Source organism: Myotis nattereri (assembly GCF_964212035.1).
Source record: "Myotis nattereri genome assembly, chromosome: 3".
In the NCBI taxonomy this organism is placed as follows: domain Eukaryota; kingdom Metazoa; phylum Chordata; class Mammalia; order Chiroptera; family Vespertilionidae; genus Myotis; species Myotis nattereri.
Genome location: NC_138077.1, coordinates 183,668,516 through 183,696,361, shown reverse-complemented (window position 1 = coordinate 183,696,361; position 27,846 = coordinate 183,668,516). Strand labels below are relative to the sequence as shown.

General features: G+C 39.4%; 1 protein-coding gene across 1 annotated transcript; it reads right to left on the bottom strand.

Moving 5' to 3' along the window:
- Positions 1–4,901: 4,901 nt before the first annotated feature.
- LOC308516931 (putative selection and upkeep of intraepithelial T-cells protein 1 homolog) lies at positions 4,902–26,894 on the bottom strand (the record flags this gene model as incomplete). The annotated part of the gene is made up of 6 exons (XM_081087995.1): positions 4,902–4,960; positions 6,119–6,241; positions 19,898–20,179; positions 22,990–23,337; positions 25,692–25,772; positions 26,870–26,894. The coding sequence occupies 6 exons, from the start codon at positions 26,892–26,894 to the stop codon at positions 4,902–4,904; spliced, it is 918 nt and encodes a 305-aa protein (XP_080944121.1).
- Between the last annotated feature and the right edge of the window lie 952 nt (positions 26,895–27,846).

Genomic DNA, 27,846 nt, shown 5'->3' with positions numbered 1-27,846 from the left:
TGCCCTCACGTCATCACAAGATGGCCACCACAGAGATGGCTGCCACAAAGATGGCTGCCACAAAGAAGGCCACCACGAGATGGCCACCACAAAGATGGCCACCACAAAGATGGCCACCACAAGATGGCCACTACAAGACGGCTGTCAGGGAAGGGCAGTTGGGGGTGACTAGGCCGGCAGGGGATGGCAGTTGGGAATGAGATCAGGCTGGCAGGGGAGGGCAGTTGGGGCCCATCAGGCTGGCATCAATAAGGCTGGCAGGGGAGCTGTTAAGGGGTGATCAGGCTGGCAGGCAGAAGTGGTTAGGAGCCAACAGTCCCGGGTTGTGAGAGGAATGTCCAACTGCCAGTTTAAACTGGCAGTTGGACATCCCCACGGGGTCCCAGATTGGAGACGGTGCAGGCTGGGCTGAGGGACAGCCCCCCATGCATGAATTTTGTGCACCAGGCCCGTAGTCTATATTATAAAAAGCCAGTGGCCGTAATGCCATAATGCCATAACTACCAAACCACTAGTCATCAGGAGGTGCATTGATGGGTCTCGCGATGCAGTGTGTTGGGGTCTCACAGCACGACGGGTCTAAGTCTTGTGAGATTTCGCATGCTGGGTAGAGGCCCCGTGCATGAATTTGTGCGCCAGTGGGGTCCCTCAGCATAGCCTGTGGGAATCCAGCCAAAACCAGCAGTCCAACGCCTCCTGCTGCTCCTGCCTGCCAGTCCTGCTCACCCCTGCCCCACTGCACTTGCTGCCACCACCGCTCAGTAGGCTCACTGCTGCTCTTCTTCGGTCTCTGGGAGCACATTGACCACCAGGGGGCAGCTCCTGCATCGAGCATCTGCTCCCTGGTGGTCAGTGTACATCATAGCAACCAGTAAACCAGTTGTTCGGTCATTCAGTCGCTTAGGCTTTTATATATACAGGCAGTCCTCGGGTTACGTCGGACTCGACATACATCTTTTCATGGTTACTTCGCCATCTCCCATTTATTTATATATAAAAAAAGTTCTGTCATTTCGACATATGTACATATTTATTTTATGTTTTTTATTATTTACCACAAGTAAAGGTCAGAAATTGCTATATTTCTTTTAATTTTTTTACTTTTTCACTTCATTACTGCTGTGTATATGCTCCATGTGAGTGACGTAGGTGCTTATGTAGGTGGGTTCCAACTTACAGCAAAAATTGTGTTACGTTGTGCCGTAGGAACAGATCTCCAATGTAACCCGAGGACCTACTGTATAGACTAGCTAATTACAAGGATATCATTTTCTGTCTTGCTCTTGCTCTTTCTAATTTCATTCAGAACCATAATAAATGGAAATATAAAAATTTAATTCATTTTTTATGTTATAATAATTTTTAAATAGTTGACTATTATTGCTCTCAGTGTTTTTTACTAATATATTTTCAAAGCAGGAATGTATGATTTCTCATTTCCACAAATAACCATCAAAATTTGATTCTTTTAAATGTTTACTAGTCTGTCAGTGGTAAGATGAAGTGTCATTACATTGGATTTCATTACCCTGAATGATGACTTTTAAGACTCTTTTCACATACTATTTTATTTTATAAATAAAATTTCTGTAGCATCATATCCTGAGAAAAGAGCTACACAAATATTAAATTAGGCAATCATCATTAGGAACCTATGAAGCAGGTACTATTGTTTGATCTGCCAATTCCTGGTGCCAGAAGCATGTTAAAATCTTATTCAATGTTTATAGAATTATACTTGAATTCCTTTAAGTGTTTTCTCTATAAATTTAAGAATATATTATTAGTGTATATGTACTGTACACTAATATTTAGAAAATTTCAATATATGGTCCTTATCTTCATTTTTGTCAGTGACTTTTTTTATCCCTGCTAATTTCTTTATAATTATATTTCCTCCAATATTAATATGTCTTTCCACATATATTTTTAGTAGACATTGTATGTTTTTTGGTCTTTGTATCTTTGTATTTTCCACTTTTCTCTGCCATTATGCTTTAGTTAAGTCTCTTGTAAATATCATAAATTTGAGAGTAGTTTTCTTTTAATTGTTTACTGCTTGACATAGCATTTAATTATTGATGTAGATTTATCTTTAATTTCAGGGTTACTTCCATTTTACCATGTAGATTATTGGTTTTATTCCAGTTATTCCCTTAATTTGTTATCCTCTGATTACATTTTCATCTTTTTTGCATTAATTCATAGTTTGTACAAAAGCTACAAATGAAATGCAGATTTGAATATATTTTATTTGCCCACCACCTGGCAATTACTTGGTTATATATAAAATTGTAGGGCCACTGTCAACGTAAGAAACATTCAAGCCTATAGAGAATTTTTGTGAGCCAAACTATCAACAATTTCCAGGAAGCAAAATCTCAAAGGAGTGAGAAAATGCTCCAGAGAATGGCAGTTTTTCACCTTTCTTAACGCATTATGATAAAAAGAAAAGATGTAAGTGGGTTACATAAAATCCACTGGTGATAGATTTGAAAAGCAGGAGAAAGAAAAGTGGGAAACCTCTGGGACTGGATAGACAGTAAAATGAAAGATACAACTTCTTTTACATCGGTGGGTACAGGATAGTTAACAGTCAACAATTAACTAAATAACAGTGAGGGGATTTGTGGTTTCTACAGAGTGGTGCCTGAACATGAGGGGTACAGAAAAAGGAAGTTATTTTCACATCCAAAGGTATGTTATCGTAGATGCAAAAAGACAATAGACAGGCTTAATTAAGGTGAAAATTGATCTTTGTCAGAGAAGATTTCTAGCTAGGATATGACTACCCACCATAAACTGCTTTTAGTCTAAAAGTTTTAATTTCAGATCATCCTTTGTAGTTATTTTAGGTCTCTGAGTTTGTAAAGCTGCCACGAAGGCTTCCTCTTCCTCTGTATACCTTTATCCAGAGTTCCAGATGAGATGGTTGATGCTTGTTTAATTCCTATCTTTCTAGGACACCTGTCAAGGAATTATAAATTCATATCTTACTAAAGTTCAACGAAAACATGTTTGGGAACATGTGTACCTCCTTTGAGATGTCAAAGATATCTTTGGAAAACCCATGAGAAACAATTTATTTAGAAGTCATGAACTTGAATTCTCTAGCTTAAATCAATGAGAGGGAAATTTCTGGGGGGTGGAAGTCTACAGGAATAAAGGCATCTAAAAAGGAGTCTGATTTACTTTACATATTCTCTCTTTGCAACTGAAGTAAATGGATAACTTAGTGAAATTTAATTAAGAATTCTCCCTTTCCTCTCCTCACCTCTTCTCTCCCTCTCTCTCTCTACACCCTCAAACTCAGATACTAGTAAACCAATATTTGCTTTAAAAAGGCTGTTGCACAGTAAATCTGATGTGTATGTCATAACACACACGAGAAGTTGCAGTGAGTCTGTGGATTTGCTTTTTAAATCTTTCTAAATATTCTTATGCATCCTCTTAACCTGCTGGATGGAACCTGGGAATTTGTAAAACATAAGAGACACGAAATTGGAATAATCAACTTTCAATATAGGAAAAAAGCTCAGACCATTCAATAAATGGGCAAAAAAAATAGCTACTAAAAAAGGAATAGGAATAATCATAATACCCTAACACAAACTTGGTAGAATTAAAGGAAATATTTAAAAAATTATAGAAAATATATTTTATAGACATTTTGTCTGTAAAATAAAATTGACTTAATTATGAGAAATGATTGATTTTTACTTTAATTTAAAAATCTAGCCACTAGTTTAGAGCACTTCAATTTCAAGTTTGACCATTTTCAATTTGGCTAGGCCAGTGGTCTGCAAACTGTGGCTCGGCAAACCGTGGCTCGCGAGCCACATGTGGCTCTTTGGCCCCTTGAGTGTGGCTCTTCCACAAAATACCAGCTCTTCCACAAAATACCGACTTCTGCGCATGGGCCACAAAGTCTCAATCGCACTGTATGTGCGCGCCCGCATGTGGTATTTTGTGGAAGAGCCATACTCAAGGGGGCAAAGAGCCGCATGTGGCTCGCGAGCCACAGTTTGCCGACAACAGGTAGGCTATCATGAGGTTGCTGCTATCAAACTCTATAATATTAGCAATAGGAGACATATTAATTAGTAGGGTATAAATGACGATAAATAGAATAAATTGAGTCTTTTCAGTTCACTGCACTGTATAATCTCTAGTCCAAATCAATTAATGTATTGTCTTGATCTTTTTTTAAAAAATGGAATTCTGGGTACTTGATAAAATCTTTGAGTTGGTAAAGCAACTCTTTAATTGGTCTCAATAGGATACTGAGGAACAGCATCAAGAAATGCACTTACAGGCCAGCTGGTTTGGCTCAGTGGAGAGAGCACTGGCCCTCATACCAAAGGGTCCCAGGTTCGACTCCGGTCAAGGGTATGTACCTCAGTTGCAGGCTGAATCCCAGCCCTGGTTGGGGGCACGTGTGAGAGGCAACCAATTGATGTGTCTTTCTCACATCAATGTTTCTCTTTGTTTCTCCCTCTCCCACTTTCTCTAAAAGTCAATGTAAACATATCCTCAGGTGAGGATTAACCAACACCCCCCCCCCCAAAAAAAACAAAACCAACTCCACAAATAAACAAAAAAATGGATTATGAGGCCTTCATACTAAATGTGATAAAATCCATATCTCTAAGTTCTTTTGAAAAATACCTATGTGTCAAGGGTTTTTGAAAAAGGAAAAAAGAAAAAAAGAAGAAGAAGAAATGCACTTACAGCCCCATGAACCTGAAAATAGGATTGTTTCTTAGCAAGACTGGTCTCCACTGTGAGAGACAGTAAAACTTCTCCTTGACTCTAACCCTGCTTTAATCCCACTGGGTTAATAAGTAAACCAGACTCAGTGGAAGAAATTGGCTACAGGCTCCTTACTACCTTCCCCATCATTAGTCCATGCCTATGGATGCAGGGATAATAATTGGGCAGTTGCTCTTGGTGGCAGAAACTAGCAATGAGAAGCATAAATCTGTATTGTTGGAAGCACACACTTGTCCCTTGCATTGGCTGTCCTCTCCACATCAGGCTTGGTGCACAGTCAATGCCTTGCAGTCAAGGACTCAATCCCCCATCCCGAGGGGGCATATCTGTATTCCTAGCCCTGGAGGCCTTTTGGAGACCTTATTGGGGGCCTCAGCTGAGATCCTTTCCAGCCACCTTTATTGAAATCTTTTTATTGGTGGGGAGAGGGTTTGTCTTGACTATAACATTCCTCACTCCGACTCGGTATTTTCCATTCCCAGTCATTTCTGCTTCTCTTTCTCTTCCTACCCCGACCCCACTCCAACTCCATAAAACTGCAAAGCCTTTTGTTCAGGGCTCCTTTGTAATGAGACACAATTTTCCCACCAGCACTGCATGTCACCTGATCCTGGTCCAGTGCTGGTCCATGGGGCAAATGGAAGAGTGAGGAGCCAGCACTACTTTCCTTTTTGGCTTCTTATAGCATAACAGGTGGATAAAGGTTTGGCTATTACTTTCAGTTTGGCTTGTTAGTCTAATTGACCACCTCAACATCCAGCAGTTCTCCACAGGGAAAGGCAAGAGTCAATGGATGCAAAGATGAAAAGAGAAGTAGCCATTCTTCGTGGTTCTCTAGGGTATGAGCCTTTTTTGGTTAAGTAAAAATTATAAGGTCAAAATTTATAACAGAGATCTTAACTTAGACTGGAATTAGGAGGGCCTGTAGGGGGAGGTCTCTAGTGGTGCAATTGGTTAGCGTAAGGTACTTTAACAGCAGTGTATAGGTAGGTGATGTTGTGGTTTAAAAACCTCAAGTTTTGCCCGGTCGGCAGGGCTCAGTGGTTGAGAGTAGATCTATGAACAAAGACATCATGGTTCAATTCCTGCTCAGAGCAGGTCATGCCTGGGTTGTGGGCTCAATCCCCAGTGGGGGGTGTGCAGGAGGCAGCCAATCAATGATTCTCTCTCATCATTGATGTTTCTATCTCTCTCTCTCCCTCTCCCTTCCTCTCTAAAATCAATAAAAACATATTAAAAAAATAAACCTCAAGTTTTAAAACCATCAACATTCTACATTGTTCATAATAACCACCATGGATCTGCATGGTACCTTCTGAGTTACCTCCCTTCCCATCCCATTTACCTCTGAATCTAAAGTAAATAAAGGAAATGATCATGGTGATGAAGACAGTCAGAACACACAGGATCACCGTGATATCTTCCAACCACATAGTATCCAATTGGAAATGTGGATCTGAAGCAGGAACTGAGGAGAGATGTAATAATTAGGAGGGTCACAGATTTATAATAGAATTGCTTTTCAAGTTCCTATTCCTCCATACTTCTGGGCTTATATGAGGGTGGGGAGAAGTAGGGTGGGCCCTGTGGATGATCCTGGAGATGAGTATACTTGGGCTCAGTCTGCAAGGGAATGGGGGGAGTGTAGGCACAGATATACATTCTTCTACTCAAGAAGCATGACACTTGTTTTCTAGTTGGCCACAGTTTGAAGCATAAATAAACACTTTATGTCTTCATCCTTTTTTAAAAAAAAAAATATATTTTATTGATTTTTTTACAGAGAGGAAGGGAGAGGGACAGAGAGTCAGAAACATCGATCTGCTGCCTCCCGCACACCCCCCACCGGGGATGTGCCCGCAGCCAAGGCACATGCCCTTGACCGGAATCGAACCTGGGACCCTTCAGTCCGCAGGCCGACGCTCTATCCACTGAGCAAAACAGGCCAGGGCATCTTCATCCTTTTTAATGACCTCATCTTTTTAATCTGGTGCTGTAGGCCCTTGAGAATTCTAGGCCTTGTCCAGCCAGTGTGACTCAGTGGTTGAGAGTCGACCTATGAACCAGGAGGTCCTAGTTTAATTCCCAGTCAGGGAACATGCCCAGATTGTAGGCTCAATCCCCAGTAGGAGGCGAGTAGGAGGCAGCAAGTCAATGATTCTCTCTCATCAGTGATGTTTCTATCTCTCTCTCCTTCTCCTTTCCTCTCTGAAGTCAATAAAAATATAGGTATGTATTTTTTTAAAAAAGAACTCCAGACTTTTTGAGAGGTATTGTGAAACAAAATAATTTACAATGAGCAGAATCTCTGAGATGGAGGAGGTCTTACAATTCTCAAAGTCATCCTCTTATCTAGAGCAGAAATCTCCTTTAAAAAAGTATCCCTTTTGGGTGATTCTAAAGTAGAAAGCATCCCCATCTCATAATATTGGTTAATATATCTTGGGATGGGAGCACCATTACCAACAGTGAGGGTATCTGTTTCATTACTGGACAGCTATGCCTACTTTCCTATATAAACTGTAGTTTGCCTCCCTGATAGGGATTGTTCATGGATTCCTAGTGAAGGGATTCAGGACAGGCCTCCCCAATATACATTACTTTGGTTTGGGGATTATTTTGAGCTGAAAGCAAGGAAAATTTTTATCCCTCCTTTAAAGAAATCAAATCAGGTCTTTGTCCATTATATGAGTTATTATCAGAGATAACCTTATATGACAGAGCTATAGGGCAGGGCAAGCTTCTAATTACTGAACAAATGCTCTTATTATTATTATTCTGTGAATTGCTCTTCTCCCCTCTGTAGCCCCAGGCATCTTGCCTTATTCCTTAGCTCAGAATGTCATATACATCTCATTTTAGCTTTCTGTCTTGAAACGTCATGTATGTGGGCTCTCTGACTCTCTTATGAGTTGGGTTCTTGTATATACAGCAGTTAAATTTTTTTTATTTGTCCCGTTAATCTGTCTCATGTCTATTTAATTATTAGACCAGCTGAAAGAACTTAGAAAGGTAGAGAAAAATTTCTTCCTTCCTCAAATTTTCTATCTTATAGAGCAGTGGTCAGCAAACTGCGGCTCGCGAGCCACATGCGGCTCTTTGGCCCCTTGAGTGTGGCTCTTCCTAAGCCTTAGGCGTACCCTAATTAAGTTAATAACAATGTACCTACCTATATAGTTTCAGTTTAAAAAATTTGGCTCTCAAAAGAAATTTTAATCGTTGTACTGTTGATATTTGGCTCTGTTGACTAATGAGTTTGCCAACCACTGTTATAGAGAAAGACAACCAAGATGGCGAGGATGAGGAAGCATGGTGATGAAGACAGTCATCGAAATAACTTAAATCCATGTCATCGAAATAACTGATAATACTGTTATTAGAGAAGACTTAGCAGTATTATGGTTGCTGGTCTCAACTTTCATGTCATAAGGATAAATAAGTCAACATATTCCGTATGGTCTTAAGACTATATAAATGGAGGGGAAAGAATTCACCTAACTAATATCTATTCCCCCCCACCCCTATAATTCGAGAGAAATTATTTGCCCTTGCTAAGGTCAGAGATTCCCTTTATAAAAGTAATAGCATACATTTTTAAAAATAGCAAAATTGCTCTGGGTAAGTGTGCAAAAGAGTGAAGAGTCAGAAAACTCTCTCTCGGTCACATACATCTATTTCTAACTATAATGTTTAGGAGAACTTCAAACCTCTTCTCATAAAGGATAGGAAATAATTTGAAACAAATTTGAAGAAAAACTTGGAAATAAAATAGTCCAAAGATGCTAAGAATATTTACGGGAGAGAGAGAGAGAGAGAGAGAGAGAGAGAGAGAGAGAGAGAGAGAGAGAGAGAGGGAGAGAGAGAGTTTAAATCTAAGCTGAGTTTTTATTTTATTTTCTTTCTATATGACTAGAGTTGTCCGTTGTTTAGGAGGCAAGTTAAAAGTTCATGGTGTGGTTCAAGTGAAGAAAGAATAGTACGAGCTAAGGAGGGAAGGGAAGAAGGAGAATGGCAAACACAGGCAGCCCAGTTTTCCTACCAGATGAGGTCAGCAGAAAGGGATCCAGGGTAGAATTTCTAACTATCGTTAATAATAATGATAATAATAGCAAACAATAACATTGCTTGTACTATGTGCAACGCCAGGTTAAATGATTTTGATGTATTGACAAATTTAATAAAAAATAACCTATAAAGTATGTATATAGTTTCATCAATATTTAATAGATAAGAAAACTATAGTTCAGAGACTTTATAAGTAACATTCCCAAGTTCACACACTCAATAGTATAACCAAGGAGGTCTGGCTCTAGTCTGGCACTGATTCTTGGAAAGAAATGGAGTATATCTCTAAGGTTTCACTGTGCATGAATTCCACAGAGAACAGGCACAGCATATTGTGTCTGTTGGAGATGCAAATGCTGGCTACCTCTTTTTAGAAGACACAATTACCTACATTTTGGAAAGCAATCTGATTTATTATAAAGTATTCAGAATAAGAGACACGTGGTTCGAATCCCAGGAATAATCTTATTACGTGCTAGAGAAACTGAAAACAGTGAATCACATTTGATGTTCTTCTGTATCTGCATTTCCAAGATGGAAAAGATGACAGACATTGCATAGGATGTTAAAGAATTAAGGTATACAATGCTTGCGGAATTTTCTGGCAATGCATATTTGTTAAATGAATTGATAAGTGATTTCAGGATTGATAAGCACCAAGAAGGAAAATCAGTCCAGAAAAGCAGGATAGAGCGGTAGGCTGCTAAATGAGATGTTTACAGAGGAAGCAATACCTTCAGCAGAAAGTCCATTTTACTAGTAAGTACAGAGAAGGGTCAGTAGCAACTGGAGAAGAGGTTCGCAGATGGACCAGGTTTGTCACCTAATTATCAGGAGTTGTCAGCCATGTGGGCAGAGACCTCTGCGATGACTCAATTTTAGGTTCTCGGTGAAGAACAGGCAAAAATAAAGTTTAATCTCCTGACTCATTCTTAAGGCTTTCAAGTCAGCTTTGACAGTGACAGAGACCTGCAGCCTATTCTTGGGGCTATGGGCCATCTCCTGGAAGCCTCATAAATCACTAAGTGCCCAGGCTATATTTCCCTGCAGTGATCAATTTTATAAAATGACTAGGCCTAAATCTCTCTCTTTTTATTTCCATTTGATTTCTTTTCATAGAGGAGCAGTAAAATTGTTGAAACAGAAGGCTGAAGGATCTAATTTCCTGATTTGGGATCCCGGCTCCACTATTACTTAACTGTGTAAGTGAGCTATTTAACTTATTTGTGTACCAGATTTCATCACCAATAAAATCTAACTCACTGAAGAGTGAGTACAGTTGACGCTTGAACAACTTGAGGGTTAGGAACATAGATCCTTTGCACAATCGAAAATCTGCTTTTAACTTTTGACTCCTTCAAAATTTAACTACTAATAACCTAGCAGTTAAAAATAGCATTTTAGCCGAAACCGGTTTGGCTCAGTGGATAGAGCGTCGGCCTGCGGACTGAAAGGTCCCAGGTTCGATTCCGATCAAGGGCATGTACCTGGGTTGCGGGCACATCCCCAGTAGGAGATGTGCAGGAGGCAGCTGATTGATGTTTCTCTCTCATCGATATTTCTAACTCTCTATCTCTCTCCCTTCCTCTCTGTAAAAAAATCAATAAAAAAAATATATTAAAAAAATAGCATTTTAAAAACCAGAGCCTGTTGACCAGAGCCTTGTTGATCACACAATCAATTAACACATATTTTGTATGTTATATGTATCATATACTATATTCTTACAATAAAGTTAGAGAAAAGATAATGCTATTAAGAAAATCATAGGAAGAGAAATCATATACACATATTTTATGTATTCATGACATAGCTCATTCTTTCTTATTTTAAAAAATATTTCTAGCCCTGACCTGTTTTGCTCAGTGGATAGAGCATTGGCCTGTGGACTGAAAGGTCCCAGGTTCGATTCCGGTCAAGGGCATGTACCTTGGTTGCGGGCACATCCCTGGTGGAGGGTGTGCAGGAGGCAGCTGATTGATGTTCCTCTCTCATCGATGTTTCTAACTCTCTATCCCTCTCCCTTCCTCTCTGTAAAAAATCAATAAAATATATTTAAAAAAATATTTCTAGGCTATAATGTTCTTTAAATTGCCACAAATCTCCAAAAAGTTTTCCAATACACATTTATTGAAAAAAATCTACATGTAAGTGGATCCATACAGTTTAAACCCATGTTGTTCAAGGGTCAACTATATATTAATCTATGTAAAATCTGTAGAGCACACAATAAGTATGTAATATACTAGTATATTACCTACTATTATAACATTTTGCTTATTTCCTCTGACACGAATGGATGCGACATTTAGTTTGCTAATATGGTTAATATGCCAGATTCAGGTATGGACTTTCTTAAAGTATAAAAAGCACCTCCAGTCTGGTTTGATGTAAGGTCATTTGTGTCTTCATTCCACAGGAGAAAATTAGTAAATAAAATCCTCCAAGTAATCAAGCCCTACTTTCTGACTTCCACCTCATGATGTTATGGCTATAGCTATATCTTCAGTTTATAATAAAGAATTGCCTTACCTTGCTGCTCATTGTCTTACATATCTAATTTCCAGGGGGACCTCAAAGATAAGAGCTGAGGGCACATTTCAAATGTGTTAGCTTCAGCTATCCCCCACCTTCTACATTAAACCCATGAAATTCAGAAGGCTGGCATCCAAATCCTGTGACATGAGGTCCAAGTGTTTATTGTTCCTGTAATTCAAATAAATACCACTCTTCCTTGGTTAAATATTTTACCAGAGACTGGGCAATTGGAAAAGGAAATATTTTCTGGAAGTTCCCACCTTTTTGATCCTACATACCTCTGCTTTTGTGATGCAAATAAGAAATGAGTGAGGCAATTACACCTATTGAAAGCAGGATTATTATGATGCCCACTACTATAGGGTTTCTCATTTTGCGGAGGCAATCTAAAGAAAAACAGATATAATAATCATTGGTTATTGCTGTGGAGGTACTTTGGATTGGGGGAAAATGCACCAAGAAAGCAAGAGCTATATGTTAATGCCATCTCTCTGTATTAATTTAGAATAACTAGGGGAAAACAAAAGAATAGGACTAAGATGCAGTCAAAGGATCTAAAGGATCTAAAGGACCTAAAGGTTCTAAAGTCTTAGGTCTAAGGCTGTTGATGACCAGGACAAGAAGCATAGCCGTTTCCAGGATGGAACAGGTTTTTGGCTGAGGCTACATAGACCTGGAGAAAAGCAACTCATTTTTCTTTTCCTCCTTTTCCTCCATCTGGCCCATCAATCAGTGTGCATGAGACAAGAGTTGTGCACTGGTCACTATCATTTTACCCAGATTTGAATGAGGTCAGAAGGAGAGCTCTGGAGACCTCTGTGTAAGAATCTCATGCAGCAAAGGGTGTCAGACAACATATTGTTTAAAATCAGATTTTATATCTATATATCTATAACTATATCATTATAGTGTCATGGGCTATCTAATCTTCCCATGAAATCTTCTATGGTGTGGGAGCTCACTACCACGGGTGGTGCCCATTCTTTTGCTGGAGAGTTATTAGCACAGTTTTATTTAGTGGTTAAATTATCACATACAAAGATTCATGAGCATTATGGTGGCATAACAAGTCCTTTGTTTTTGACTCCCCCATCAACAACATTTGGCACCCATCTACAACAGGAAGTGGGAGTTGTGGGACACAGGGCCATACACCAAGGCACCTAGAAGGAATCTTGCCTACCTGTGCATCCATTAGGCAGACAGGCTTTGGTACAGACTCTGGAACACACAGAAGATCCATTCTGCTGTAGTTCTGAAACACATGTAAAACATGGACTTAAGCAGTTAGCTACCTAAGAGAGAGCCTTGTGGAAGTCCAGGTTTCCAGAGAAGAAGTTCCAGCACTCTATTGGAGCAAAAAAAATGTGGATGCATTGGAGTATATGAGAGGACCAGCTCAACGCCTCTCCAAGTAAGACCAGCTTAGGGCTAAAAGAGATGGCTGTGATTTTTTCCCTTGGGTGATGGGAAAGCCAATGAGTAAATGCCTGGCTTTCCCAGTTGTACAGGAAGCTTCCAAAGAGACTCATTTATCTCTCAGAGTATCTACTATATTCAATGGGAAGCTCCATGAGTGGGGGGATGGAGGAAGGAGCAGATCAGAAGACTGCATATATGATTTAAGAAGGGTATTAATGGGATATGGTTCTTGCTGAATGCATTCTGGATTCCCATCAAGAAGCCTGCCTATGAGCTATGAGGAAGGCCTAACCCAAGGATCTCCCAAATTGGCCTGCCGGCATGCCCAGCACACCACATGCCAAATCCACACCTCCCTCCACTTTGTGGCTGGCTCCCTGTTCCTGCAGGGCAGCAGTGAGAGCAAGTACTAGTAAATAAGGAGCATGAGCAGAAAGTGGGCCAGGATGTGTGAGATAGTGAGCACTGTATAGCAACCTTCAGGAAAACAAGAGAGACAGAGTAGCCAGCATTGTGTGCTGTAAAATCAAGAGAAGATATACAAGTTGAAGAATCCTCCCATAAAAGGGTGCAAGTGTGGTGCAGGTGTATCCATACAAGGTCTGAGAGAGCCTCAGAATCTACAGCAGTTGAAGTCATGCACCTGATAAGGGGTTAATATCCAAACTATACAAGGAAGTCAAACAACTCAATAGAAAAGAATCCATTTTAAAAATGGGCAAAGGATCTGAATAAAAATTTTTTTCAAAGAAGACTTACAGATAATCAACACATACATGAAAAGATGCTCAACATCACTGATCAACAGGGAAATGCAAATCAAAATCACAAGGAGTTATTGCCTCATACCTGTTAGAATGGCTATTATTAAATGACAAGCAATAACAAATGCGGATGAAAAAGGGCCACATGCTAACCTGATGAACTCACGGAAGGCCTGCATGGCGGCCTTGCAAACTCAGAGAACTAACATAACCACAAAGGATGGTCTGAAATTAAAACTATTTAAACTAAAAAGCAATTTATGGTGGGTAGTCATGTCCTTGGCCAGTATCTTCCCTGACAAAGGTCAATCTTAACCTTAAGTGGGCCTGTATATTGTCTTTTTGCATCTATGGTAACATACCTTTGGAATGTCAAAGTAATTCTCCCTTTTTTGGACTCCTCAAAGCACAGGCACTGCTCTGTGGACACCACAAACCCCCTCAGTGTTATTGAGTTAACTATTGATTGTTAACTATCCTGTAATCACCTATGTAAAAGAAGTATGTGTCTCTCATTTACTTTTTATCCAATCCCAGAGGTTTCCCTAATCTATCATCAATGGATTTCATGTACCCAATTGCTTCTCCTCTTTTTATTGTAATGTATAAAACAGTGTGCAAAACTGCTGTTCTCCAGAGCATTATCTCAATCGATTGAGTTTCTGCTTCCTGGCAACTGTTGACACTTGGCTCAAATAAACTCACAAAAAATTCTTCACAGGTTTGAATGTTTCTTACTTTAACACAAGAGTTGACCAGGATGTAGAGAAAAGGGGAGCCTTTTACAGTGTTGGTGGGAATCTAAATTGATATGGCCACTATTGGAAACAGTATGGAGGGTCCTCAAATATTAAAACTAGGAATACCATATGATCCAGCAATTCAACTTCTGGGTACGGTCATGTGCCATATATAAAGACACTTAAGTCAACAACAAGCCATCTATATGACCATAGTCCCATCTATATATATAAAAGCCTAAGCAACCGTCTGACCATTCAACCGTTTGCCTGGTAGCTATGATGCGCTATGACCACCAGGGGGCAGATGCTTTGACTAGTAGAGAGAGAAACCCAATTCCTCACGGAATCAGTTGTGGGTTAGGTTGCTGCTGGGGCACTGTTACCCTACATCTGCTTCACTCGCACCCTGGACTCAGAGATAGGTTTTGGCCAGATCCCTGCAGACCAGGTCGAGGGACCCCACCAGTGAACAAATTTGTGCACCCGGCCTCTAGTAAGATTATAATGGAACTGAAAGTTTTCTATCTTGTAGTTATGTCTTAGCCATCATAATGTGGCAGCACAATGCATTACATAAACACTTACCAGTGTGTTGTACAGTTGCCATCAGTATTCAATAGAGTAACATGCTATACAGATTTATAGCCTAGCAGCTGTAGGGGAACAGAATGTGTCACCCCCCAAATATGTCTATTTGGCATAAGAATTATTTTAGGCTGGTTAATTTTGAGAGACAGCAGACCTGGGAGGAGCTCTGAAAACCAAGTAGAAGATACCCTTTATAAAATGCATTTACATTTGCAAGAAAAAAATCTCCATTTGTAAGGGTGTCTTCCTAGTTGTACCAGGAAAAGGGGGATGGCCTTATCTCTAGAAATGCTTATCAGTGCAGAAGAAAACGACTTAAATATGCATCACAATTTTATCCTTGCTTACTGTGATTTTTCTGGTAAGCCCAACCCACCCCCAAATCATCTTTAGTCTTCAGCTGAAGATGATATTTGAGGTGCTGGCTTCAGCTGTTTTGGTGAATTACTCAGTTTTCCTGGGTCTCTCTCATGTATATAATAAGTATACATGTTATTAAACTTTGGTTTGTTTTTCTCCTGTTAAGAGTGTGTATGTGTGTGGGTGTGTGTGTGTGTGTGTGTGTGTGTGTTTATTACTGTGATGTCTCAACCAAAAACCAAAAAAGATTGAGGGAAAATGATGTTTTTCTTCCCTACAGAGCAATCAACTATACCATATATAGCCTAGGTATATAGTAAGCTATACCATCTAGATTTGTGTAAGTGCACTCTATAATGTTCATACAATGATGAAATTTTCTAATGATGTATTTCTCAGAATGTATCCTCGTCATTAAGTGGGATATGACTATATTTATTTGAAGAAAATAAAAACACTAACTTAAAAATATATGCATTACCATGTTCACTGAAAAATTTTTTACAATAGCCAAGATATAGAAACAACCTAAATGTCCATCAATGAATGAATGAATGAAAATGTCACACACACACACACACACACACACACACACACACACACAATGTGATATTATTCAGCCATAAAAAGGAATAAAATCTTGCCATTTGGGTCAACATGGATGGAACCTGAGGGCATTAAGCTAAGTGAAATAAATCAGAAAGAGAAAGACAAATACAGTAATATTTCACTTACATGTGGAATCTAAAAAAAAAATAAAATAAACAAGTTTGGCCCTGGCCAGAGTGACTCAATTGGTTGGAGTGGTGTTCTGTACATCCAAAAGTCACTGGTTTGATTCCTGATCAGGACATAGACCTAGGTTGCGGGTTTGATGCCTCATTGGGGCATGTTTGGGAGGCAACTGATCCATGTTTCACTCTCACATGGATGTTTCTCTCTCCTTCTCCCTTCCTCTCTCTCTAAAATCAATAAAAAGAATGTCCTTGGGTGGATTAAAAAAACAAAAACAAACTTACAGATACAGAGAACAGATTGATGGTTGCCAGAGGAAGAGCATGGGAGAATGCAAAAATAGGTGAAGGGAGTCAAAAGATACCAACATTGCCCAAGCTGGTTTGGCTCAGTAGATAGAGCATCGGTCTGTGGACTGAAGGATCTCAGGTTTGATTCCTGTCAAGGGCACATGCCCAGGTTGTGGGCTGTTTCCCCAGTAGGGGCCCTGTAGGAGGCAGGAGGCAGCCAATCAGTGATTCTCTCGTTATTAATGTTTCTCTCTCTCCCTCTTCATCTCTGAAATCAATAATATATATATATGTCTATATATATCGATATATATATTAATATATATATATAGATATATAGATATACACATCAACTTCCAGTTAGAAATTAAATAATTCATGGGAATATATATATATAGTATGACAACAATAGTTGCTAATATTGTATTGCATATTTGAAAGTTGTTAAGAGAGTAGAAGTTAAAAATTCTCATCACAAGAAAAAAATTCTGAAACTGTAGCAATGAATGTTAACTAAACTTATTGCTGCTAAAGCTTCCCCACCCCCTTTTTCATCTCCCGCCTTTCAAAAGTACTTACCTTGTAATCTGCAATACAGATCAATACTGGGCACCATGATAAATATCACCAACAGAGCCAGAATTATGCCTAGAATCAGTCTCCAAATAAGGTTCCATGGAAACAATTGATCTGAAATAGAGAGCCACAAAGCTTACCACTTAGGAAACTTGGAGCATTTAGACCCATCAAACCAGAGATCATGATTCATCCAAAGCTTATTTCCACTCAAGACCCCCTGAACCTGGGATATTAGCCCTAAGCTGGTTTGGGGAGGCAGTTATACTTGGGTAGTTGAAAAGTGAGAAAAGGTCTGAAGTGGGACTGAGCCAGGTGTGAATAAAGGTGAGTGAAGGAACACCCGCACCCCAACCTCATTTCTTTCCATCCATTCTATCTCATGTTCTCCCCACCAAGTCTCAGACCTTTTGTTTAAGCAATCAATACATGTGCAGCCCTGAATTCTCTAATATACTCATTGGGTCTGGCATTAAGCTTCAGAATACATTTAGAGAAATATGTTTATGTAAACTTTCCTCCTCTATTCTGTGCACAAGCATCTTCTTTGGCCTGCTGGCTGCACATGCTGGCCATGGACACCTGTCATTTTGTTTGGTAATCTGATGTCTTTCTTCCTAGAGAAAAATATCTATTCCATCTAGAAAACACCAGTATGTACAAGGAAGTAAACCCAAGAGGAGGCTGGAGAGCCTGTCACAAATTCTGCTACTCACAATTTTGGCTATGTTTGGTGGGCAGGAACCTGGACTGATCTGGTGCAATTCATGGGTTGAGAATCCCATGACTTCAGTGCCAATCCTATATCCAGATGAGTTCCTCCCCCCACTGCAGCCAAGGGAGCTGAAAAGAGCTTTTTCAGCTCAAAAGCTAGACAGGGACACTGAATTTTGATTATGATCTTTTCTTTATCATAACTTTGGAATCTTATCCATGTTTTCTAATGTCAGTGAATGAAGAATAAGATCTCCCTCAGATGTCTTTATTTCCCAGAACTTTAACTCAATCCCCTAAATTTGTGTTAATTACATTTCTTTTAATATATGTTTTTTAAGTGCATATCTACTTAAAAAATGTGTTAACTCAGAAAATATGCATCTTGTTATTTACTAAAGTAAATAAGTTAAAGATTTTATTTGTTTTCCTTTCTCTCTCTCTTTCTCTCTCTCTCTCTCTCTCTCTAAATATATATATCATATAATGCTTAGAACTCTCAGGGCAGAGGGTGGGTAGTTTAGTCTTTCTTTATCTCCTGTAACTGCTTGTCTTATAAAAGTGTCTTGCTGTTTGTGACACAACCATAATATGAAGCTTTGATTGTTTTCTAGAAGGCCAAGTGAGCAAATAAACACAAATATAATCTAAAAGTAGCAAATTGTTAAGCTTGTTAGGGAACTTATTCTTATTATCATATTCCTGAATCAGAATATTCCTGAAAGTATCTGACTCCAAGATTAATTTCATGGACATACACAAATATTAATACATATATATTTTCTTGGCAGTTGACAAGGCACACATTTTGTTTTATTCCAATCATTCAAGTATCAAATACTTATTGCTTACCTAATATTTGAAGCAGTTGGGGTATATTAAATACATAAAACCAACAAAGATTTCTATCTTCATGTTTTAGAGAGGGAGACAGGTAAGGGACAATAAAAATAATGAATAAGTTACAGAGTAAGTTAAAACAATACATACTATGTTAAAACATTAAAGGAAGGTAAGAAGATAAGGAATCCTGGGTAGTGGGGGCAAGTTGCATTTTTTAAATAGCTTGTTAAAATAGTCCTTATGGATCTATTTTTGTTCATCAGTTTATGTATGTTGGGTGGGAAGAGATCAACCCATGAACTTGAATGCATATATTGCATAACCCATTGACACAGACAATAGGGTGGTGAAGGCCTGGGGTCGGGGGCAAGAGTGGACTAGGAGAGGTCAATGGGGAGGAAAGAGGACATATGTAATACTTTCAACAATAAAGATTTAAAAAACAAAATAGATAAGATAAATGTGCAAAAGGAAAAAATAAAGTAGTCCTTATGAAAAAGGTGAGAGTTGAGCATAAACTTGAAGGAGAGAAGGACATTTAGTGGAATTACAGTGTTCTGGGAAGAGGAGCAACTAGAGCAAAGACCCCCACGCAGGAGCAAGTCTGACATGTTTGGGGGACATAGCCTAGAGCAGATAAAGAAGAATATTAGGGGATGAGATCAGATGGGTAATGGGCACAGAAAATGAAGGACATTATGGGGCATTTTACTCTGAATAAAATGGAGAGCCATTGCAGGGTTTTGAATAAAACGTAATGTTGTGTATCTTATGTTTTAAATGGATTCTTCTATCTATATGTTGAGAATACATCATAGTGGACAAGGCTAGAAATAGGGAGATCTTTTCAGATGTTTTTGCCAATATTCAGACAATGGATGATAGTGTCTCAGACTTGCATGGCGGAAATAAAGTGGTGAAACTCCAGATTTATTTTAAAGGTAGACTTACTATTATCTTTTGACAAATGTGATATAGAATATGAGAGAATGATGGGGGTCAATAATGACTTCAAGGATTTTGTTCTTTGAAACTGAGAATATGAAGTGTGGATTGGGAAGGCAATAGACTACACAAGTCAGGAGGTGATTGGGAGTTCAGTGTTTGATGTGTGGGATTTGGGATATTTATTAAACTACCACATTGAGATGCTGAGTTTAGAAATAAGACTAAATTTAGGGAGAGGAATCTGGGTAGGAGATACCATTTGGGGAGCCATTGCCATATTGATAGTATGGAAAGCCATGAGATATAATTATGACACAACAGAAAATGCTCAAAGACTAAGCCTTGGGGAACTCCTATAAAGGATAGAGATAAAAGACAAAGTAGCAGAAAGAAATAAGAAAATGAGTGAAATCATGAATAAAGCCAAGAGAACTTAATGTCCTAGAAACCAAGTGAAGAAAGTATATTGACTTTTCTCTTTAGTTTGTAAATTTTATGACCATGGTCATCCTTTGAAGAACCAGCACACTGCTCTCACCTGACAGGGCAATGCTTGTCCTTTCCTCTTGACCCGTTACGGGGTTTCGAAGGCAGCAAGTGACATTCCTGTGGAAGCTCTGTTTCAGGAGAAGGGTCATCTTCATGTTGAACAATTTGTCTGTGTCCTGTGAATGGGATATGGATGTAGGCGGAATGATCTCTCCTCTGCTGTCTCTCCATTCCATTACAGGCTGTGGGAACCAGCCTCCTGTATTACACTCCACCAAAAGACCTTTGGAATTAGGAGGATGCACAAGAATCTGTATTCCTAAGCTTGTAGCTGGTTGGAACGAAAGGGGATAAACAGGATTTTTAGGTGAAGAAATTGAGAAAAACAGAAAGAAAAGCCTGCCTCTCCCCCCTCTAATCCCTGTTCCATTAGTTATACTGACAGTCAAGCTCTGTGGGACCCTGATCCTCCACTACAAACAGGATAAACCAGGCCGAAGGGTTATGGTCTACAAATTAACAACTCAGGGGAGAAAGTGCATGTTTGTTCCATTTATTAATTCAAAAATATTATTTTTGTTATTTACTAAATCTAGGAGACTTAGCAATAAATATGGATATAATAATGAACTAAGCAGTCAAGATCTCAGTCCTCTTGAATTTATAGCTTAATGTTTTTTTCTTGTATCTTCATCATTAGTCTTGTTTGAGCTGCCATCAGTTACAAGTAAAAAAATAATATAAAGGTATTTAAAACTTTAATGACATTTTACATGTACTGGTATGTCTTTGCATGTAATGAGTATTTGTATAAAATGGGTAATCAATTACTATTATAGAAATAAAGTATTTCATATCAGTTTAGAGAAAATAACTAGTTTTTTTTTTTTTTTTTAAAATTCAGTTTATTGCCTGGGACATCAGATTTGCCTAAATGTGCAGGCAAAGGAAGAATAATAGTGATTTAAAGCATTACTCTAGAGCAACTCTGTTCAATAAGCTTCTGCAATGATGGGAATATTTGATATCAGTGCTTCCTGATACAGTAGCTATTTGCTACATGAGACTATTAAGCACTTGAGATTTGGACAGTGAGAATGAGAATTGATTTTTAATTTTACTTAACTTAAATATAAATTTAAATAGTCACATGCAGCTAATGGTTGTCATTTGGATAGCTCAACTCTAAGTAATAGTACTGAGTGTCGTAATCTCTCTATGTAAAACTCTTACTATACAAATAGACCAAAGAGCTGAAAAACCAAACTGAACAACTGGTTGCTATGACATGCGCTGACCACCAGGGGGTGTGTACGAAACATGGCGGGCATTGGCAGCAGGTGGCAGAGCACGGAACATGGCGGGCATTGGCCATAGCGGATTGTGGAGCAGGTGAGTGGGGGTGCTAGACCAAGGCGGGGCTCCAGTTGCTGTCATCAGGGCAAGCCTCTGGTGGTTACTGAAAATTCTTTGCTCCCACACGCTGCAGTCCTGCCCAGCGCTCACACCTGCTGCTGGTGCCTGCCCCGCTTTCCACCACTGCTGGCACTGGAACTGCCACTTGGACCCACTGCCGGTGCCAGAGCTGCTGCTCACACCTGCTGCCAGCACCCGGCACCGGTTCCACTGCTCGGCACCATCAGCAGGTGCGAGCAGCGGCTGCCAGCCCCCATCACCCCTGAGGGCTTCTCCACCTCCCCCTGCTCCTGAGGGCAATCAGGGAAGCAGCTACCACTTGCACCCGCTGATGGCGCTGGCCCTGCTCACACCCACTGCTGGGACTAACCCCAATTGTTCCACATCAGTGGGTACAAGCAGGGCTGGCATCATCAGCACATGGGCGCAGCAGCGGTGGGAGCGGGGCTGCTGGCAGACAGGGGGCCGGGGGGCACAGTGGTAGGGGCTGCGCAGGGGCACAGAGGATGGGCCGAGACCCACCCCTGTGCCCACTGCAGCCTCATGGCCCACAATTCCTTTTAAGGTGCGTGAATTTGTGTACCAGTACCCTAGTATCCAATAAAAATGTTAAGTGTGAGTGGGCCTAGCACCCTACACTAGTGCCCTCACATTTGTGAAACCTTTTAGTTTCTTAGTCCTCCATCTGCCTACAATTTCTTTGTCATTCAAAATACTTCAAGGGTAAAGTGAATGATTTAAGTACTATATTTTTGCATATAATACATATATATCTATATATATAAAAGCCTAAGTGACCCAATGACTGAATGATGCTCACTGACCACCAGGGGGAAATGCTCAACACAAGAGCTGCTCCCTGGTGGTCAGTGCACTCCCACAGCGGGAGCGCTGTTCAGCTGGCTGACGGGCGCCAGAAGTCAGGGTCATGGCTGGCAAGCACAGGTGCAGTGGTGTGAGCCTCTTCCACCTCTCAAGTGGTGGCTAAGAGGTGGCAGCAGGCACAGTGGGGCCGGGATGAGCAGGAGCGGCGTAGTGCCTGCCCAAGCTCAGGCTCCTTCCAGGCCGCCTGCCGCTTCACTCACTATTACATCCCTCCGGGGATGTCAGACTGCGGGGATCGGGCTGAAACTGGCAGTCTGACATTTACTGAGGGTCCCGGATTGTGAGAGTGCACAGCCAGGCTGAGGGACCTCATCAGTGTGCGAATATGTGCAACGGGCCATATATATATATATATATATATATATATATATATATATATATATATATATATGATTCTAGATGAAGGCTTTTTGAAATAGATTTAAGAAAATTAGTCTGAAACTAAGTAGTCAGTGAACTGAGTCAGGGAGAAATGGGAATAAAAATTGTCATTAAGGAGTCTATTGTAAAGATTTAGGTAGTTTATAAAGTCAGATTTCACTTAAGTGTTGTTAGAAATAATTAAAAGCATAGTAATAAATCCTGAAAGGAATCTGTTGATACTTTACAGATCTAATAATGTATATGGACATGGGAAAACAGTTCTGAAAATGGTAATGTGTGCAGGCAGAATTTGCATTCTTAATCCTATACTATTCTCAGTTCCAAGACTAAATGCATGAATTTGAACTTGCTAACCAAACCATGCAATAGTCACAAACACTGAGAATTTTCCAACTATTCAGCCTCAGATGGGTTAAGAATCAGATGTGTAGAAACCTCAAAGAGATCCATCCCTACCTGTGACCTTCACTTCTGTGATGGCTTCTTCATCGAAAGCACCATCTTTGAAGAAGCAGTGGTACTGCCCATCGTCATCAACACTGACATTGAGGATCCTGAGGGTCACTTTACCCTCTCTGATAGCTTCTTTCAGGAGCTCTGTCCGCTCCACATACCTGGAGATAGTTTCTACATGCAGGTCTTTGCCATTGTTGTATAGGTGAACAGGTTGTGTATAGCGATCCCGGAACCAGCGTATCTCCATGTGTTCTGCATTTTGGGGAGGGGACAGCTGGCAACTGAGTTCAACTATTCCACCCAAACGAGCCAAGATTGGCCCCCGTAAGCCAGTCACTGTAAACTGTTCTGGGAAGGGAGATGGTAAGCAAATAGTGAGAGTATGAGCCACACACACACACACACACACACACACACACACGATATTCCACATGTTTCAGTGAGGTGTTAAAGGCCATTTTGTCACATTTACATATTGTAAAAATATGAAAATATATACATTATATATTTCTGTTCTTAATAATTCCACATTAATTTCTAACTTGACTCATAAGGATAATCTGAATTTCTGCCATTCTACATATCAATAGCTTCTAAACATCCCCTACAAATGGACAGAAGACCTGAGCAGACATTTCTCTAAAGAGGACATACAGCTGGCCAATAGACATATGAAAAAAAATGCTCAAAAACACTAATCGTCAGGGAAATCAAAATCCAAATTACAATGATATATCAAACTTCACACCTTTCAGAATATCTATCATTAATAAATAACAAATAAATGTTACTGAGGATGTAGAGAAAAGTGAACCCTTGTGCACTCTTGGTGGGATTGTAATTTGGTGTAGGCACTATGGAAAACAATGTGCAGTTTACTCAAAAAGTTACAAATGGAGCTATCATATAACCCAGAAAATTCCACTTCTAGGTCTTTATCTGAAGAAATACAAAACACTAATTTTAAAAAATTCAGGGTGGGGCAAAAGTAGGTTGACAGTTGTGAGTACATGAAGCACAGAGTTTATTCTTGTATTATTATTTATTATTATATTAATTTTCATATGAACAACTATAAACCTACTTTGCTCCACCCTATATATGCATCCATATGTATATTGCAGCATTATTTACAGTAGCTAAGATATGGCAGTCACCTAAGTGTCCATTGATAGACAAAGGGATAAAAAGAGGTAATACATGCATATATAGCCATAAAAAAGAACAAACTCTTATACTTTGTGACAAAATGGATGAACCTAGAGGGTATTATGATAAGTGAAATAAGCCAAAGACAGAAATGATTTCACCCTCTGTGGAAACAAATAAACGAACAAGCAAACAAACAAACAGAAACAAACTAATAGATACAGAGAACAAATTGATGATCACCAGATGAGAGGTGGGTTGTGGGAATGGGTGAAAAGGCAGAAAGCGAATATTTATAAATTTCCAGTTATAAAAATAATCACAGGAATGTCAAGTACAGCATAGGAAATATAGTCAAGAATATTATAATAACTATGTGCAAGATGAATACTAGACTTATTGGGATGGTCATTTCAAAAGGTATATAAATGTCTAATCACACCAGAAGCTACTATAATATTGTATGTCAACTGTAATTGGAAAATAAATGAATGTTTTAAAAATTAAAAAAGAAAAGAAATGGGAGCACCTTAAAGGTACATTGCTAAGTAAAAGAGGCCCGTCTGAAAAGACTTACGTTTTGATTACAACTATGTGACATTCTGAAAAATGTGAAAATATGCAGACAGTAGACAAAAGTGTTTGCCAGGGCTTCAGAGGGAGAAAGAGATGAGTAGATGGGAATAAAGCATTTTTAAAATGGTAAAATAATTCTATATGATTGGTGGATATGCAACATTATTACCCACCTGACAAACTCACATATACTGATGGTGGAAAAGTATGTTGGTAACTATTTCAGAAAAATATTTGCAACATAATAAAATAGCACATAACCTTGACCAGCAGTTCTATGCATAGGAATATTTCCTACCTATGTACTCATAGGTTTTGTCAAATGCATGTGTAAAATGTTCATGGAAGCATTATAATGTTACTTTTATTAGTCAAAGACAGTATAAGAAAAAAAAAGTGCACCAGTAAGATTTCTACTATTTAAAAAGTAATTTTTACTAAAAACTTTATCTTTTATGCCATTTGTTGTCTCAGGCTTTGCTTATATTTGTCTCTAAATAAGCTATATTTATTTCTGCTTTGCATAGATCCTCTTACAAAGGCAAATTTTATCATGTGTTGGCTCCTACAAACCTATTCCTTCCTTCCTCGCTGGCTGACCCACTGCACTAATAACTCACATGGATTCTAACATGGACCCATATCCTAGGCCACTTCCTCACTGTGTGAGCGACACATACACTGAGTCTCCTCAATATCAATATTGGGTTCTCAAGGGCAAGTATTAGGTCTTCTTCATTTGCTTCTTCTCCCAGGAATTTAACACAAATCCAGGTACATGATAAAGAAGACTTGCTGATTAGAAATAATTTTCCCCAGCCATAAGCTGGATCCTATAGTACACGTCTTCATTACATAATTATGTATTAAACCTGAGGAGCAATGGTCAAAAGAGTTTAACCCTTCCCTTTGGTCCTTGCTTTTTCTGGCATACTTGATACTGCCAGGACTTACACAGGTAGAAGAGAGGGTCATACCTGAACTTGGTGCTGCCATCTGAAGGAGGAGCATGGGAACAAAGTATCTGGTGAGAGATGGTCCTATAGTTCCCATTACACCTGTGATAACAAGTGAAGAGGGTTCAGAAACAGTGATAATAGGAATAAGAATTTCCAGAAATCACATATTTTAGCATGTTTTTTATGCATTAATAAACTTTCAAGTAGTGTTTGTTGCCAGAAGATGTTGTAAGAGTGTTCTATGAGTTCCAGTTATTTGAATATCAAATAAAGTTATGGATATAAGAATGCCCAAACCTGTAGAGAATTTTTATGAGTTTATGAGCCAAACTAAGACATATGTAAGGGTCATATGCTCAAATGATCTGGAGAATAACAGTTTTGCAGCTTTTTTTACGCATTTGGAATTAAAGAGGGGACATAAGAAGATTACATGAAGGTGGGCAAAATCAAGGTGGGGATTGGTTTATAGGATGGCTAACTAGATTATGGGCTCTCTTGATGTTCAAAGCTTATTTCAAAGGTGTGTTAATCTAGATTCACAGAACAATACACAGAGCTTCCTTAGGGCAAAGATAAACCTTGTACTAGAAAGTTATATGCCTGGGGCATGATGACCCACCAATATTTGCCTAATTAGGAGTTTATGATCAGACACCTGTGTGAGGTTACTTTCAGTAGAACCTCCCTTTTTTTGTCCATACACTGAATAAATTTCTGGTATACATATTTCCCACCCAATATTTGGCATCCTGCAATACTTATTTGCTAGATCTGGAAACTCCAACTCTTTTTAAAATTTTATTGATTTTTAGAGGGAGGAAAGAAGGAAGAGGTTAGAGAGAGAGAAACATGGATGGTGACTGGTTGTATGACTAGGTGACTGGGGAATAACATGCATAAGAATAACATTTTCTTCATGCCTGAACAAAGCAGACTCCAGAAATCCAGCCCAACATTTGCTGTGACATGCAGATGAGGTTCAAATGACCCACAAAGAAACAATGAGAAAAGACTTTCTCTAGAGGGGACTGGAATCTCTGTTCATATTATCTCGCTAGTCTGTATAAATATCTGTCAAGTCCCTTGAAATGTAGGGACAGGTGGTATCCCAGAAGGCACAAGGAAGAGGAAGGGATGGAAGAAGGTGCTGACCATCTATGAACAGAGAACTTGATCCTAAATCTTACACTTACCTGTGATCCTGACGCAGCTCTCCATTGTCCCTAGAGAACGACAGTGCCAGAACCAGGCAGAATACTTAACAAAGCTCCTTCTCACTGCTGCCCTCCACCTCTGGGCACCTGATGCTGCAGTGCTATTCTTTGTTCCTTTCCAAGGGAAATTCCAGGGAGACTGGCTGTTCCAGTCTGCGGGTAGGAGTCTTTGTTCAGCTTTAGTGATTGCCGCTGGCATCGCTGTACCAACATCACAAGTACTAACAAGACTTGCCTTGTTCTGAAAGGAAGCAACACCCAATCTGATTTTTATGTTCTATATAATTTGTGATGAATAAAATGGGTGTGATCAAGAATTTATTTTGATGCCAGAACTGGTTTGGCACAGTGGATAGAGTGTCGGCCTGCGGACTCAAGGGTCCCAGGTTTGATTCCAGTCAAGGGCATGTACCTTGGTTGTGGGCACATCCCCAGTGCGGGGCATGTAGGAGGCGGCTGATCAGTGTTTCTCTCTCATTGATGTTTCTAACTCTCTATCCCTCTCCCTTCCTCTCTGTAGAAATTCAATAAAACGTATTAAAAAAAGAATTTATTTTGAATGCTGTACTGTAATTAGAAAAGAAAGGGAAAGAACTAATAAAAGACACTAAACTCTGATCAGGCTTTCAAAGGAAGGTGATGATGATTAAGAGGAGTCTTGTCATAACATGAACAGTTAGCCATTTAAAAAGAGGAGCAGAGGAGCAGAATAGGTTTTCTAGGCTGAGGGAGAGATAGCTTGCAAGGCATTTGAGAGAAAATGTTCAATTCAGAAAACTTCAAGTAGTTTACTGTGGCTGCAATGGGAGATGTGATCAGAGAATGAGGTGAATGAGCTGTACAGAGAAACAAAGGCAAAATTGTGATTTGAATGTTAAGAAATATGTGTAATATATGTAAAATATGTGTAAATATGTGTAGTATATACTTAAGTATATATATACATATACACACAC